This window comes from Pristiophorus japonicus, chromosome 11, assembly GCF_044704955.1.
Source record: "Pristiophorus japonicus isolate sPriJap1 chromosome 11, sPriJap1.hap1, whole genome shotgun sequence".
NCBI lineage: Eukaryota > Metazoa > Chordata > Chondrichthyes > Pristiophoridae > Pristiophorus > Pristiophorus japonicus.
This window is the reverse complement of record NC_091987.1, coordinates 97519076-97536476: the sequence shown is the minus strand read 5'-3', so window position 1 is coordinate 97536476 and position 17401 is coordinate 97519076. Positions and strand designations below refer to the sequence as shown.

Sequence of the window (17401 nt, the reverse complement as noted above, 5' to 3'; positions counted from 1 at the left end):
CTCCATTGGTAGCACAAACCGCTGCTTTGCTGTGAATAGTTTGAGCTCACAGCCTACTTGTACATCCCAGCAACAGAATTTTTGCATTCCTGGCCCTTAGATATTCTATCTTCTATTTATTTTTCCCTCTCCCTCATTAATGATTGCAGGAAGAGGTGGCTTTCAGTCTGGCTGATGCACTCCTACGGTCCTCTTTCCTCTCCCTACCTCCAGCATAGGAATGAATCAGTTCTGTTAGTACTCATCTGTCCAAAGCTTCCCCAGCCATTGGAAAAGTCATCAGAACCAATTAAAAAGGTTGTTTGTGTAATTTGCTAAACTGATGCAGGTGCAGCTTTGGAAAAGTCCCCGTCTCTCTCTTTCTCTCCCCCCCCCCCCCCCCCCCCCCCCCCCCGCTGCTTTGTCACAGGAGCTCAATGTGTACATTTACTTGGGCACTAACATTTTTGCATTCTTTCACAGGTGCAAGAATCTGGCTTTTCATTGGCTTCATGCTAATGTTTGGATCTCTCATAGCTTCCATGTGGATCCTATTTGGAGCGTATGTTGTACCTAGTAAGTAGCATCTTTTAAATGCGCTTGTAAATGTTCGCTGACTTTTTCTAAACGACTGTTTCAAGCAACTGTTTAGCTAAGGTTGGCTGTATATTCTGAATGCACCTGTGCTTGAGTTGGGGATTTGTTTTAAATTAAGATAGGTCCTGTCCAATCAAATCAGATTAAATTTCACAGTTAGAAAACATTGGAAAGTATAACGTCACTGATGCAGTGCTTTGTTGTGTGAATCCCCATTCCCTCAGGATGGTAGGATGATGAGCTTTCATTATTCCCTGATATGCATTCCATCCTCCTAGAGCTTCAACAGGAGAAGCCATTGACATTTTTAGCACAGAATGAGTCAACTCGGCCTATTGTTTCTGTGCTGACTGCCCTACAGTCTCCCCATAGACCTATATCTTCCTCTGCTTCAAATGTTTAGCAACTCTTTATTTTAAAAGACGCAATGCTCTCTGCCTCACCAATCCCTATGACAAATCACTCTGGCTCTAACAGATCTCTGCATAAAGACATTTCTCCTGATCATTGTCCTCAGTTTAGTAAAAGTTTACCTCTTCTTGGAGAATATAGACAAATGGAAGGGGATGTCATCCAGAGCTGCCCGGCTCCTAGATACTTTCTCAAATGTGGTATTGATGGGTCCCTGAAAGCAGGAAGCCTACCTGCCTCAGAAATGTATGTGCCATAAGAAGTCAGAAAAGTGAGGGGAATAACAGTACTAGGTGGGAGGGGGAGAAGAGAAGTGAGGAAGGAACATATTGGAATTACAATTGTTTCAATAAATGGACTGAAGCTATTATAAATTGTTCTGCAGTTAAGTCAATTCACAATTACTCCAATGTGACTTTGGTCAATCACTTAAGACAGGATTGTGCACAGTAGTTAAAAACTCATTGAATTAGTTATGACATAATGCTGTCTATTTTCTTTCCATTTTTTTTCCTAACTTGAATTTCTAACCTGTTTGCCATCTATAATCAATGACAGCAATTCTTATTTATATGTTGTGTTTAACATAGAAAAGGGTCCCAAGGCGCTTTTCAAATCTGTATGGTAACGAAATGAATGGCATGCCATGGAAGGAATTGCGAGGAGAGGTGACCAAAAGCTTGGTAAAAGTGGTGTGTTTTAAAGCGGGTCTTAAGAGAGATGTGGAGGGATTTAGGGAGAGAATTCCAGAGCATGGGGCCTAGGTGGCAAAAGGCACAGCCATCAATTGAGTGGAGGGGAGTGTGGTAGAGTTGCACGAGAGGCTAGAGTCAGAGCAATGGAGTGTTCAGGGGGAAAGGTTGTAGCACTGGAGGAGGTTAGAGTAGTTAAGATGAGATTTGTTTTTAATTATAAAGCCGCTTTATTTCGCTACAAGATAAATGTGCAGAGCAATAGTTAAGATCAGATTCTCTTAATTAAATCAGTAAAACTTATTTTATTGCTATTATGTAAAGATACTAAGTTTGTGACAGCAACCCACAACCGGTGGGTTGCTTTCTTAATTTGAACAGAGTAACTCCTGAATTCTGTTCTACACTCCATGGCAGAAACCCCTCTTTCACAGCCTTTTGTTGCTTGACTGCCTGTACAGTGTCCTCTTTCCAAATTTATAGTGCCTTTTTTGGTAACTCTCTCGCTCTCGCTCTCTCTCTTTCCCCCCCCCCTTCTCTTTTTCCCCCCCCCCCACCCTTAACCCCGGTTCACAGAGACAGATCAAGAGTTTCCAACACAATGGGTGAGATGTTTTCCCATTACCCAGAAATGCTACCATATTATTTACTTTGTGGGGGAACAAAAAATCTTCCTTTTAAGCATATTACCCACCCTTTGTTTGGGTACCCTCTTTTTTGTTAAAAACTGATGAGAATTGACACTGCTTTTAAAATACAACATTAATATTCTCTTCCTCAAATTGATTTTGTGGCTAGATGGCCAAAAACCTCCTGATATGTAAGTTGTTGAGTGGCCGCATGCAGATGAGGGAGCCAGGGATGGCTTCTTGGGGGACTCCTGAGGTGATGGTGTGGGGTGAGAAGAGAAGCCATTGGTAGAGATGTTTTGACCACGATCAGGTAAATTAAGATTGGACCCAAGTAAAATTAGTCCCACCGAGCTCTGCATTGGAGGAGGATGATATGATCAACTGTGTCATAGGGTGCAGAAAGGTCAAGATGTATAATGCACTATGGTCACAGTCTCAGAGCATGTTATTCATGACTTTGATTAGGATCATTTAAGCACTGTGGGAGGGCTTCAAGCAAAGAGTTGAGGGGGAGGTGGGTGTGCATTTGGAAGGTGACATCATGGTCAAGGACTTTGTAGTGGAAAGGGAGACCAGAGATGAGGTGGTAGTTTGCAGATGAGGGTGTTTTTTTTGAGGGAAGTGATGATTGTGGGTTTGAAAAGAAAGGGAACAGTATCTGAGAATTTATATCAGCCAGTGGGGAACCAGGAAGGTAAATTGAGCTGTCAGCAGTTCAATGGGAATCAAGGGAACAGGAGGTGAGACTCTGGCAAAATGAGGTTGGAGAAGGCCAGGGGTGGGGTTAGGTGGGCCCAAATGGGGGAGACGTGGCTTGTGAGCAAGGGAGAGAGAAGGACACCGGCTGCTGAATGGATGGCCTAGCTTGGTGACAAAGTAATCCATGAGCTCCCTGCACTGCTGTTGGGAAAAGAGAGAGATTTAAGGAGGCGGATGGTAGTGTCAAAAAGAAGTCTAGCTTTACTCTCCAGGATCATCCATCCTAGAGCAATGGTGGTTTGGGCAGAGGAGAGTGAAGCTTGATGGGGTCCAGCCAGATCTCGTGAAGGCTGGCCAAGCCATTTGTGAGGCAGATATGCTCAAGTCTGAGCTCCTTGGCCTTGAGGGAGCAAAGATGTAAAGAAAATAGGAACAGATTTATCCTAATTTACCTAATCTGAAAGTACTACAGTTCTATGCTTGACTATTTTTAGGAGTGAAATGTTAAATCAACATCCAATAGTTTAACAATTAATAAACATTTGTGGGGGGCTGGATTTGAATACAGCCCAGACTAATAATCTGAAAGAACTCGCAGCGTGAACAATGAAGATTTGCGTGAATTAACTCAGTGTCAGTCAAGTTCTTCGTGAGGTGACTCACCAGCAGAATCACAATGGTTTGGTCGGAATAAAAATTCAGACTGGAAGAGCAGCAGGTGCTGTTCTCGGGGTTTAGTTTAGGGAAGGTTACTACGGCCCATGTTGTGCCTGGAATGCAAAATAAATAATGCGCTCCATTCATTTTGACAAGCTCAAAAGATTTTCTCTCTTTTATCCCCTCTTCCCCATTCCCCTCAAAAAAACAAGTTAACCCATTTTCTTTGTAATTTCTTCTGTTTACTGATGGACTGAGATAGGAAGTAAATTGTGTACCACATGAAGTAAAACCTTCAGAGAACAAGTATACTTTAATTATTCTATTTACAGGTACATGAACTAAACTATTACAACTAAATGATTAGTTGATGTGTGTATAGCAACAGGCCTTATAAGTGCTTTTAGCCAATCAAGCGATGTTAAAGTAGATTATTTTCAGTTTGCTTGCTTTTGTGCTTAATTTTTATTTTGCTGTAATAAAGATCCACAGTTACAAACTCTTTCTAGAATTTAGTAAAATCAAATGAACAGATTCAGATAGATGGTAAGATCTGTGTCATCTAACTGCTCCATTTAAACCGCTATGTTCTAAATCTTATTTGTTTCTCTTGGTTAATGGTCCTATACTTTTTTTGCAGAGCTTAATGTGTATCCAGGCCTGGCTGTGTTCTTTCAGAATGCATTAATATTTTTTAGGTAAGTGGGTCATTTCATTCAGTAAACGGTCAGTTACTGCATGGCTACTCGGACAGAGGCCTGCTTACAAAACACTAACTGTACCTCAAACGTTCTTTACCAGGCTGTATGGCCTTACCAGACTTGTCTCTTCTGTGAGACCCACCTACAGCTTCCTTGATCCCCTGCCAGCTCCGCTCCTAACCACTCACATTATCCTGCCTCGTTTTCAGGCTTGATCATCCTCAAGTGCTCCCTCTCATCAGGCATTGTTTCCCTTCTTGTTCAAAATTGCTTGCTTGCTTGCCTGCCTCTCTCCCCGACACCTTAAAGGGTATCCATGACTCTTCCACCCTCTAGCCATCCTCAACTTCAAACTCTACTTTCTCTAAGGTTCTGGAAATTGCTCTCACCACTCAACTCCATGCGTACTGCTCCCTATTCAAACCCATTGGTCTGGCTTCCATCTCATTCCACAGCAGTGAGACCATCCTGGTCAAAGCCACCAACAACATTCTGTTTGGCTCTGACCTTGATGCTGTGTCCCTCCTCAATCTCTCTGCAGCTTTAAACACCTCTCCACCATTGCCTGTCTCCATGGCACTGCTGTCTCATAGTTTCAGTCTTGTCTTTCACACTTCCCTCTTGCAATGGCTTCTCATCCTATGCCCACAATGTTGGCTCTGTCATGGCCCAAGGTTCTATCCTTGTCGCTCCTATTCTTCATCTGTATATTCCCCCAAACAACGCTATCTGAACAATAAAGGGATATGGGATCAGGACGAGCTCGTGGGATTAGGACTATTGTTTGTGTGCAAGTTAAACCAACGTGGACTGGTTGGGCAGAACGGCCTGTTTCTATGTTGTAAGCATGGCGTGGGATTTCACAAGTATGCCAGTAATTCCCAGCATTCTCTCTGCAAACGGCCTTTATTCCATGATTATCGCCATGTTGTCTGACAGTCGTGCATGAGCTAGAGCTAACCGCTCAACATTGGCAGAAACTCATGCTTTCATGTTTGACCCACCACCAGAAACTCCTTGCACTAATCCTCATCCTCACACCTGGATGCCTACCCAATCTTAACCTGACTGTGCTCAACTTTACTATCCTGCTCGACAAATGAGCTGAGCTTCAAATCCCACATCCAATTCATCACCAAGACTATCTACTGCGGCCTCTGAAACACTGCCGGTTACACACACTATCTCTAATACACTGAAAGCAAAACTCTCATCCATGTCTTTTCACATCTCGGACTTCATTTGTTTCCAGTGCTAGCTTCCCAACCTCCCAGCCTCCCAGTTCACTCTGAACTCTTTCACCCACATCCTACCCTGTTTAAAAATTCTGCTTGCCTATCCGCCTTTTCGAACCAATCTCTATTAACAACATGTTGTTAATAATGAAACAACTTTGTATGTGCAAGATTGAGTCATTGAAGTTGGTCAAAAATTGCAGCTGGGGCTTTACGTTTCAGTGGCCACCCCCTTGCTGCTGTGGGGGAAGTCCGAAAAGTCCACAGTGATGGCCTGTGATGACCATCCACTGCCATTGATGGTACCCATTAATGTTCACCGTTGGCAACGTGGGCCGTGGTGTTGCATAAATGTACGTATTTTTAATTGAGCCTCCAGTTCTCTCTCTCCCCTCCTCCTGAAGCTGCTACATTTTGCTGTGTTTGTAGTTCTAGTTCTGGTAGCCTGATAAGCCATCATTATCTTGTTCAAGTGGTAGTCCTTCATCTTTATGTGTAAGCCTAGTCAGTAAGTATTGGCAGACAATTTGGCCATGCCGGATATTTCCTAAGTGCTTTTTTCCAGCAGGAGTTACTGGATAGTGATGAACAGAATTTGTTTTCGATTCCAAGATCAAAGACATAGAGACCAGTTGTAATAAAAGAAAAAAAAGAAAGACTTGGATTTATATAGCGCCTTTCACGACCACGGGACATCTCAAGGTGCCTTACAGCCAATAAAGTACTTTTGGAGTGTAGTCACTGTTGTAATGTGGGAAACGCGGCAACCAATTTGCACACAAGCAAGCTCCCACAAACAGCAATGTGATAATGACCAGATAATCTGTTTTTATGTTGATTGAGGGATAAATATTGGCCAGGACACTGGGGATAACTGCCCTACTCTTCTTCGAAATGGTGCCATGGGATCTTTTACGTCCACTTGAGAGAGCAGACTGGGCCTCGGTTTAACACCTCATCCAAAAGGTGGCACCTCCAACAATGCAGCGCTCCCTCAGCACTGCTCTGGAGTGTCAGCCTAGATTCATGTGCTCAAGTTTCTGGAGTGGGACTTGAACCCACAACCTTCTGACTCCGAGGCGAGACTGCTACCCACTGAGCCATGGCTGACACAAGTAACCTAATTGTTTGCCCCCAGCGGAGATTAGCTAACAGCACAGAATGAAAATCAAACCTGGGACCTTCGGGTCTAAAGTTCTAAATTGGGGAAAGGCCAACTTTGCTAAGCTGAGAGGTGATTTAGCCATAGTGGACTGGAAACAGCTAAGTCCGGAGCAGTGGGGGACATTCAAGGAGGAGATCCGAAGGGTTCAGACCAAATATGTGCCTTTAAAGAAAAAGGGTAAGACTAACAAATCTAGAGCTCCCTGGATGTCTAGGAACATACAGGGTAATATCAAGAAAAAAAAGGAAGCTTACGACCAATAGCGAGGGATAAATACTGCAGGATCTCTAGAGGAGTATAGAAAGTGTAGGGGTGAAATTAAAAAAGGATATTAGGAAAGCAAAGGGAGAGCATGAAAAATTCTTGGCAAGTAAAATCAAGGAAAACCCAAAGATGTTTTATAAATGTATTAAGAGGATAACTAAAGAAAGAGTAGGACCTATTAGAGATCATGAGGGCAATCTGTGCGTGGAGGATGGAGATGTGGGTATGGTTCTTAATGAATACTCTGTGTCTGTTTTCACAAAGGAGAGGGGCGATGCAGACACTGCTATTGGGGAGGAGGAGTGTGAAATATTAGATGAAATATACATAGTGAGAGAGGAGGTATTAAGGAGTTTAGCAGCTTTGAAAGTCGATAAGTCCCCAGGCCCGAATGAAATGTATTCCAGGCTGTTGAGCGAAGCAAAAGAGGAAATAGCAGAGGCTTTGACCATCATTTACCAATCCCCTCTGGCTTCAGATGTGGTGCCAGAAGGGTGGAGGACTGCTAATGTGGTACCTTTGTTTAAGAAGGGAGAAAGGGATAGACCGAGTAATTACAGCCCAGTCAGCCTAACCTCGGTGGTGGGAAAATTATTGGAAAAAATTCTGAAGGACAGGATAAATCTTCATTTAGAAAGACACCGATTAATCAAGGACAGTCAGCACGGATTTGTTAAAGGAAGGTCGTGTCTGACTAACTTGATTTAATTTTTTGAGGAGGTAACAAGGCGGGTCGATAATGTAGTGTATATGGACTTCAGCGAGGCTTTTGATAAGGTCCCACATGGCAGACTGGTCCCAAAAGTAAAAGCCCATGGGATCCAGGGCAAAGTGGCAAGTGGGATCCAGGGCAAAGTGGCAAGTTGGATCCAAAATTGGCTGAAAGGTTGGGAGCAGAGGGTAATGGTTGATGGGTGTTTTTGTGACTGGAAGGCTGTTTTCAGTAGGGTTCTGCAGGGCTCAGTACTAGGTCCCTTGCTTTTTGTGGTATAAATCAATGATCTAGACTTGAATATAGGGGGTATGATTAAGAAGTTTGTAGATTATACTAAAATCGGCTGTATGGTTGATAATGAGAAAGCTGTGGACTGCAGGAAGATATCGATGTACTGGTCAGGTGGCCAGAACAGTGGCAAATGGAATTTAATCTGGAGAAGTGCGAGGTAATGCATTTGGAGAGGGCTAACAAGGAAAGGGAATACACATTAAATGGTAGGAAATTGAGAAGTGTAGAGGAATAAAGGGATCGTGGAGTGCATGTCCACAGATCCCTGAAGGTAGCAGGCCAGTTAGATAAGATGGTTAAGAAGGCATAGGGAATACTTGTATTCTATGCCTCGGCTAATAAAGGCGAGAGTTAGGGGGTTATGCTTGCACTGTATAAAACACTAGTTAGGCCATAGCTGTAGTACTGCGTGCAGTTCTGGTCACCGCATTACAGGAAAGCTGTGATTGCACTGGAGAGAGTACAGAGGAGATTTACGAGGATGTTGCCGGGAATGGAGAATCTTAGTTGAGGACAGATTGGATAGGCTGTTTTTGTTTTCCTTGCAACAGAGGTGGCTGAGGTGAGACCTCATTGAGGTGTATAAAATTGAAGGGCCTAGATATAGTGGATAGAAAGGGCCTATTTCGCTCAGCAGCGGGGTCAACAACCAGGAGGCATAAATTTAAAATAATTGGTAGAAGGTTTAGAGGGGATTTGAGGGAAAATGTCTTCACTCAGGGCTGTACGGGTCTGGAACTCACTGTCTAGTAGAGGCAAACCCCCCCCCCCCCCCCCCCCCACCACATTTAAAAAAGAAATACTTGGATGTGCACTTGAAGGGCCCAAGTTTCCACACGCGCCTAGAACGGCACAGTCCCGACCTGGACGCCCGTTTTTCACGCCACAAAGTGCGCCTAAAAAAAACCTCGGTATTCTCCACCTCCCTGCAGGTCCTCTGGCCCTAGGCGCAGCGCAGCACGAGCTGTGGGGGGACGGAGCCAGGTCCCTGCGCTGAAAACAGTGCCGGGACCTCTGCACATGCGCGCTACAGTGGGCACGCAAGTGCAGTAGCTCCAGGCGCCCGAAACTGTGTGGGAGGGGCCCGAAGCACGCAGCCCCTAGCCCTGGCCCAATGGCCTCACTGGGGCTGCGTGAATAAGGCTCCTCCCACGGCCAGCTCCTGCTTCCCCCCCCTCCCCCGACCAGACCCGACACCCGCTCCCCCCCCCCCCCCCCCCCCGCCGACTGGACCCGACCCGCGCTCCTGTTCCCGCTCCCCGACTGGACCCGACCTGACCCGCGCTCCTGTTCCCGCTCCCCGACTGGACCCGACCCGACCCGCGCTCCTGTTCCCGCTCCCCGACTGGACCCGACCCGACCCAAGCTCCTGTTCCCGCTCCCCGACTGGACCCGACCCGCGCCCCGCCCCGCCCCCCCGACTGGACCCGACCCGCACTCCCGCCCCCCGACCCCCCCACTGGACCCGACCCGACCCGACTCCCGCTCCCGGACTGGATCCGACCTGACCCCCCCCCCCCCCCCACTCTCTCTTTTCCCCCCCCTCTCTCTTCCCCTCTCTCTCTCCCTCTCTTTCCCTCCCCCCCCCGACCCGAACCTCCCCGACCCGACCCAACCCAACGCCACCTACCTGTAAATCTGGTGCTGGGGACGGGCCCTGCCCGAAGTCTCAGGCCAGCCCGTTCAGCCTTCGGTCCGAAAGGCCTGCCTGAAGCACTTTCACACAGGTAGGAAGATGGTTTATTTAATCTTTTCTTTGCTTATAAATGTTTATTCAGGTTGGATTTATTTGTATAATATTTGTATAAGTATAAAGGATATATTATAGAATTTAATGACTTCCCCCCCCCCCCCCCCACCTCATTCTGGACGCCTAATTTGTAACCTGCACCTGGTTTTTTAATGTGTAGAACAGGTTTTTTCAGTTCTACAAAAAATCTTCACTTGCTCCATTCTACTTTAGTTTGGAGTACGTTTTCACTGTGGAAACTTTGAAATCAGGCGTCAGTGGCTGGACACGCCCCCTTTTGAAGAAAAAATTCTGTTCCAAAGTAGAACTGTTCTACCTGACTAGAACTGCAGAAAAAAAAATGTGGAGAATTGCGATTTCTAAGATAGTCCGTTCTCCACCAGTTGCTCCTAAAAATCAGGCGCAAATCATGTGGAAACTTGGGCCCGAAGTGCTGTAACCTGCAGGGCTACGGACCTAGAGCTGGAAAATGGGGTTAGGCTGGATAGCCTCTTGGTGGCCGGCATGGACACGATGGGCCAAAATGGCCTCCTTCCGTGCTGTAAATTTCTATGATTCTATATGTTAGTAGCATGCTACTGTAACCAACTGAGAGATTGAAGAATTTTCCCTTCGCTCTCTAGTATCTGGGGATATTGAGCATTTTCATGTTTTAGCATTACATAGAATTTTACAGCCCAAAACGGACCATTGGGCTCAACAGATTTATGCTCCACACATGCCTCCTCTTGCCTTACTTCATCTCACCCTATCAACATATCCTTCTATTCCTTTCTCACTCAGCTATCTCTTAATTAGGTTAGAATCTACATTCGCAATGTAGACGTCAGATCCATTAATTTAATGTTCTATTTAATTCTGTTAAATTCTGACATTGCTTACATATTACATAGTAAAGCTCTGACTTTTTTAGGGTCATGGGGGAAAAAGGGGCTATTTTTGCCTTCAATTCAGCACTCCTTTGTGTCAGTACATAAGGTACATCTCTATTTGATGATTTATTTCCCTTGTCTTTCCATTCCCATCACCCCCTCGCCCCCGACCATATTATTTTTCTGTAGAGGGTTTGAGACCAGCCGATTAGTGCACTCTTCTACAAACCATATGACACCTCAACCACACTAATAGTTTGGCCTTTCACCTCCTTCCTGCCTTATGCTAATCTCTCTTAGTGTTTATTCTCCTTCCTTAACCTCATTATGGATGAATCTATTGACATTCTGAGCACAGAAATCTGGTTTATAGCCATTAGCTCCTCTCACAGAATCTATAGCCAGGCAGAAAGCTTCAATCATCAGCCCCTCCCAAACAACTGTGACAGTGGGCTAGCTCTTATCAGCAGCCTCTTCCTGGATTCCTCTAGCATTTCTGCCTCCTTTTGAGTACCTCACCCTGTCCACACCTCTCAAAATCCTCAATGTGTACATTGCTCCCTGCCAACTTCCTCACAGACCTCCCTTAGCCTCTGCACCATAACTATTCATGCTTACTGATTTCAACTCCACCTAAACTCCTCTTGTTCTCTTCCTCTGGATTCACTGCCTTTTTCTTCACTCGTTCTCACCTTTCACAAACCCTCCCAAAACATTTCTTGTGTCTCTTCACTTCCAAGGCCTCAGTCACCAATGAAGCCATTTATGAAAACCTTCTCATCTCTGTTAATGATCACATTCCTCATCTTTACTTCCTTAAGTTTGAGGGCCACAGATTTGAGTGCATCTGACCTGCAAATAGTCTAGTCATTTACTGCTGGATAATGCAAAGCACAACAATTTTTTTAAATATTTATTCACGGGATGTGGGCGTCACTGGCAAGGCCAGCATTTATTGCCCTTGAGAAGGTGGTGGTGAGCCACCTTCTTGAACCGCTGCGGTCCGTGTGGTGAAGGTTCTCCCACAGTGCTTTTGGGGAGGGAGTTCCAGGATTTTGACCCAGTGACGATGAAGGAACAGCGATATCTTTCCAAGTCAAGATGGTGGGAAACTTTGAAGTGGTGTTCCCATGCGCCTGCTGCCCTTGTCCTTCCAGGTGGTGGAGGTCGTGGGTTTGGGAGGTGCTACGGAAGAAGTTGCTGCAGTGCATCTTGTAGATGGTACACACTGCAGCCACGGTGCGCCGGTGATGGAGGGAATGAATGTTTAAGGTGGGGGATAGGGTGCCAATCAAGCAGGTTGTTTTGTCCTGGATGGTGTCTCACTTTCCTCAACCAAATCTTCCTCCTCCTCCAAGACTCCTTTTCTGTGTGTCTTAACCCTGTTCCCCCTTCCCATCCTATTTGCTAAGTAAAAGATGCTATATAAATGCAAGTTGTTGAAGAGCTTAAAGATTTATTTTTATCTAAGACCGAAACCATCTGTGCAGCTGCCTTTGCTGCTACCTCCCTCGGTGCTCCTATTTTACTGAAGTCTCCCACCCACTCTACCCTCGATCCCCTGTCACATTGCAATTTCTATTCCATCTTTCCTTCTTGCCCTCTCCAAGCTAATCTTATCTATAAGACTTGCTCACTTGAAGCCCACCCCACTGAAACCCTGACCACTAAACTACCCCTCCTGGCGCCTCTGCTTGCTGACCTTGAGTGGTTCTGTTTCTTCACTTTCCTTTCCCTTTCAAAATCACCATCATCACTTCCCTCAAAAGCCCTGCCACTGATCATCCCAGATTCCGGAACATTCCAGATTCCGGAACTCCGGATTCTTGACACTGCACCTGTAATAGTAATACTGTATTTTAAAATGTGCTACCCAAATCTTTATATGAAGACAGAGGTTTGGTAACCAGAGGTTAAAGTGATTGGCAAAAAAAAACAGGCAACATGAAGAAACATTTTTACGCAGCGACTTGTGATCTGGAATGCACTGCCTGAAAGGGTGTTGGTAGCAGAATCAACAGTAACTTTCAAAACTGAATTGGATAAATACTTAAAGGGAAAAACATTGGAGGACTATGGAGAAAGAGCGGGGGAGTGGGACTCGGTGGATAGCTCTACCAAAGAAGCCAGCACAGGCATGATGGGCTGAATGACCACCTTGTGTGGTTTATCATTCTATGATTCGATGAGCCTCCCCATTGCTGCAAAAAGTAGTTCTAGTTTTCGATATCCCATAAATGAACACATTTTCACAGCTTTCCTAATGCTTAATGGGTAAGATTAGCTTCAGCACCCTAGGCTAGGATGGGGAAATGGATCAGCCACTATTCTTACATTTCACGGTAATCCAGTTTATCCTTCTGGAGCGAACACATATGCGGACCGCATCGGGCCTGACAATATGATTTCCTTGGTTAAGTTGCTTCTGACACTGTACAATCTCCATTTCAATGAGCTACTGTACGACAACAGATACTCTTGACACTTTGGAACTGTACCAAGCAAGACTCAGTGCCTTCAATAGAGGACAGGAAAACATTAGAGCTGGAAGGGAAAAAAAAGCCCTGCATGCCCTAATAAAAAAAAAAAGCTGCAACACTAACTGAATCCAAGGAGAAGAAATCCCAATTTGCAAGAATCTCGCGAGGTGGGTCTCCTAGTGCCACCAGAGATAATGTCAACAAAGGCAAGCTTGCATTTACAGTTTCATTACTGTTGCTAGTGCTCTATATCTTCCCTGCAACATAAATGGGGTACATTCCAGACCAGAAGTGGAAATAGTTGCACTGTATACAAGCCACACTAGAAATCTCCAGAAATTCTGGTGTGAAGAAGGTTTCCCCCCACATTTAACTGGAAATTATGGCTGCTGCTTAGTTTTATATACAGATTTTTATGGACTGTAGCTTGAAAACTTTTTATGATATTAATATTCAATTAAATTCACCTTTTTCTGATCCTATGTTTGGATATTTTTAGTTTGAAAGCTAAGATTTCCATGGCCAGGTATTTCCTCAGAGCTACTCCATTGAAACCATATTTACACACACACTGGGTTTCTGCTACACTTACGGTGAAGTTACGGCAACGGATTGAGGAAATTCCCAGTATGTGACTATTGCCGGGTTTACAGATAGCTGATGTAGATCCTAGCTAAGCTTTGCTTAATGGATTGAGTCCTGCACGTTAAAAATGTTTTACTGGCTTCTATTCACATCCGATAAATGTGACACTGTAGCTATTATGTGCTCAGGACACCATTCCATCATACTAAATCTATTTTGCTTATTTCTAGCAATCAGACTCAACATGCCAGATCAGTTGTTTTCTAGTGAATAGTATGAAAAATATTCAGGCTGCTAGGAATTTCATTGTAGTATCAGTCATTCGGTTTGAGTGTTTCTAGACTAAGATTAGCAAAAGTAATGTTCAAGATTCTGAGGGTGTTTTAGATAATTTAAACCTAAAATTTTGTTTTGAAATATTTTTGTGCAAATGGTGAGGGCTGATTATTTTATTGAGGATACTGGCTCAAAACACTTACTTAGCCTAACAAGTAAACAAAAGCTCAATTAAATACAGTTGAAATAGCTCCTACTGATAATTCAGTGCCCTCTCACTTTCAGACTCTGCCTCCTACAGCCAGTTATCTTGAAACTCGCTTTAAACTTGCAAGAAAAAATTGCTTATTTCCTCTGAACTAATTTCTCCTCTTATCCCACCTTCCTCTCCTTTTCACGAACAAACAAACTTACATTTATATAGAGCCTTTTTCCTCCCTTCAGGACACCAAAACATTTCACAGCAAATTGGTGTGAAAATTACTTTTGAAATGTAGTCACTCTTGTCATGTTAGGAAATAGGGCAACCAAATTGTGCACAGCAAGGTTCCACAAACCGTGATAAATGATGGATTAATCTTACTTCAGAGATAGATGTTGACCAGGTCATGATGAGAGCTCTCCAGCTCTTACTCAAATAATGCTGTGGGATCATTTACATTCAACTGAGCAGGCAGTTTAACACCTCATTCGAAAGACAGCACCCTTGACAGTGCAGCACTCCATCACTGCCAGTCTAGATTGTGTGCTCAAGTTCTGGCCTCAGCCATCTCCTGAAGGTGATGACTATCACTGGCTTCTAGTGCCAGCTGTGGCTCAGTGGGTAGCACACATGCCTCTGAGTCAGAAGGTTGTGGGTTCAAGTCCCACTCCAGGAACTTGAGCACATGAATCTAGGCTAACATTCCAGTACAGGGCTGAGGGAGTGCTGCACTGGTCGGAGGTGCCATCTTTCAAATGAGATGTTAAACCGAGGCCCCATTTTCTCTCGGGTGGACATAAAAGATCCCATGGCACTATTTCGAAGAAGAGCAGGGGAGTTATTCTTGGTATCCTGGCCAATATTTATCCCTCAATCAACATAACAAAAACAGTTTATCTGGTCATTTTCACATTACTGTTGTGGGAGCTTGCTGCGTGCAAATTGGCTGCCACGTTTCCTACATTGCAACAGTGACTTCACTTCAAAAGTACTTCATTGGCTGTAAAATGCTTTGAGACGTTAGCTGGTCATGAAAGGCGCTATATAAATGTAAGTCTTTCTTCCATGGTTTCTGACACAGCTCCAGGAGCTTGCCTAAGTGGCCATTCTTAATGTTTGATATATAATAGAAGCCATCACATCCACACCTTGCCTAGTTTGCACTGTCTAACTTGGGGTCCTGGATAACTGAGGCTGATTCACCATTCCCTTTCCTCTACACCAGCTGAAATCATCTAACTCATGCTGGAGATCAAAATGGGACCCTTCTGGTCTGTGTGGCTTATCACTACATCAGGCCTGTCTTTTTACTTATTTGATGTGCAGTAATAATATCTTGACTCTCATTAAGTGTGATTGAACATTTTGCACCCAGATTAAGAATGTAGGAATCTATTAAGCATCTTCCCTTGTCTTGTTTTGCAGCAGCCTGATCTATAAGTTTGGAAGAACAGAAGAACTTTGGGCATAAGCTCTGCCCAGCTCAGCACTGACTCAAGATATTCTGCACATGAACGGCATTGCTTTGTATTTTCAAGTTGATTTTAGTGATGAAGCATATTCGAAATAGTTTTGAAAAATTCATCATTTTATTTTAAGAACATTTAATATTTTGTATACTGATACTGCTTTGTGAATGTCATATTGAGTCATATAAACAGAAGATGATGCACTTTTTGGGCTGATAACTGTCATATGGCATTTTATTTGGTTAAAATCATTGGAAAAATGAATAATATATCAGATGTATGCTGTTGCAATTACAATTATTGCTGCTTTGCATTTTTTTAAACTTTTATTCTTTGCATCCCAAAGCTTTATAAACTTGTAAACTTTAGATTTTGCAAAATATTTGTAGGGGTTTGTGGTCTAACTATTTTAAATTTTAAGAGCACTTAAAAAGCATTGCTGTTGAATCAGAATGTTTGCTCCAACTCTTTTTAGTTGTCTCACGAGGGACTGCCACTGTTAAATAATAGGTTTATTTTTTTCCTTGAATAATATTTATGAAATAAACCTTCTCGGTGGCATATTTTCTTGTGGAGTTTTCTGTTAAACAAAATTCACAAAAGAAATTGACTCTGTTCTGTTAAAAGGCTGAAGAAAATGAACCGTTTGAGACTCTGGCTGGCTGATTTTCATTTTATCCACGACCCTCATCTTATGAATAATTTTTTTTAATTGCTAATTTTGCATGGTCAGCCTGACTTGTATTGTAGAGAAAGTGGAGAGGCTGTGCTAATTGAACGAATGATGAACCACCTGGAGAAACTTGGAACTATAAGAGGGAACCAACATAGAAACAGAACTAAGCTACTCCGCCCCTCGAGTCTGTTCTGACATTCAATTAGATAATGGTTGTTCTGCACCGTAACTCCATATATCTGCCTTTGTTTCATTTCCCTTTATACCCTTATCTAAAAAATCAGTCCGTGTCCTTCTTGAATATTTCAATTGACCCAGCATCCACGGACTTTTGGGGAGAAAATTCTAGATTTCCACTCTGAACAGTGCTTCCCGATTTCACTCCTGAAGAGCTTAGCTCTAATTTTAAGATTGTTCTCCTTGTTCTGGATTTCCCCACCAGAGGAAATGGCTTCTCTCTCTACCATATCAAATCCTCTTAGCATTTTAAACAGCCCAATTAAATCAACCGTGAGAACTCGAGAGTTCAACCTGTCCTGATAACTTAATTCCTTAAGCCCTGATATTATTTCTGGTGAATCTGCACTGTACTCCCTCCTAGACTAATATATTCTTTCTGTGGTGCGGTGCCCAAAGCGGAGAGCAGTATTCCAGATGGGAGCTAACCAAGCCCCTGTACAACTGTAGAATCACTTCCTTTTGAATTCCATTCCCCTCAATAAAATCCAACATTCTATCAGCCTTTGTATGTGTGCGCCAGCTTTTAGTAATCTGGATTTTCAGATCTAAAGTGGATGATCTCTCATTGGCCCCACATTGAATTCCAGCTGCTAAAGTTTGGCCCACCCACTTAAACTGTCTATGTCCTACACAGCTTATTCTGAACTTAGTGTCATCTGTAAACTTGGATATACAACACATTATTCCTTCATCCAAGTCATCGATATACAGGGTGAAAAGCTGAGGCCCTAATAGATTCCTGGGGAACATTACTTGACACATCCTGCTGTTGGAGAATGAACCCTGTATCCTGATTTTTTTTTTTTCCATTAC

At 43.8% G+C, this 17401-nt stretch overlaps 1 protein-coding gene across 5 annotated transcripts in view; it reads left to right on the top strand.

The window, feature by feature from the left end:
• Positions 1-17401, top strand: part of LOC139276182 (transmembrane protein 50B) — a 107028-nt gene extending 89627 nt beyond the window's left edge. For 3 of the 5 annotated variants that reach the window (XR_011595842.1, XR_011595841.1, XR_011595840.1), the window contains 4 exons: positions 463-555; positions 4308-4365; positions 5826-5956; positions 15629-17401. Coding sequence is in view for 1 of the 5 variants with exons in the window: in XM_070893770.1 (XP_070749871.1) it covers positions 463-555; positions 4308-4365; positions 15629-15674 (197 nt within the window). In the remaining 4 variants the exon portion in view is untranslated. The remainder of the gene's footprint in view (positions 1-462; positions 556-4307; positions 4366-5825; positions 5957-15628) is intronic. The other 2 variants (XR_011595839.1, XM_070893770.1) reach the window with 2 other exon arrangements.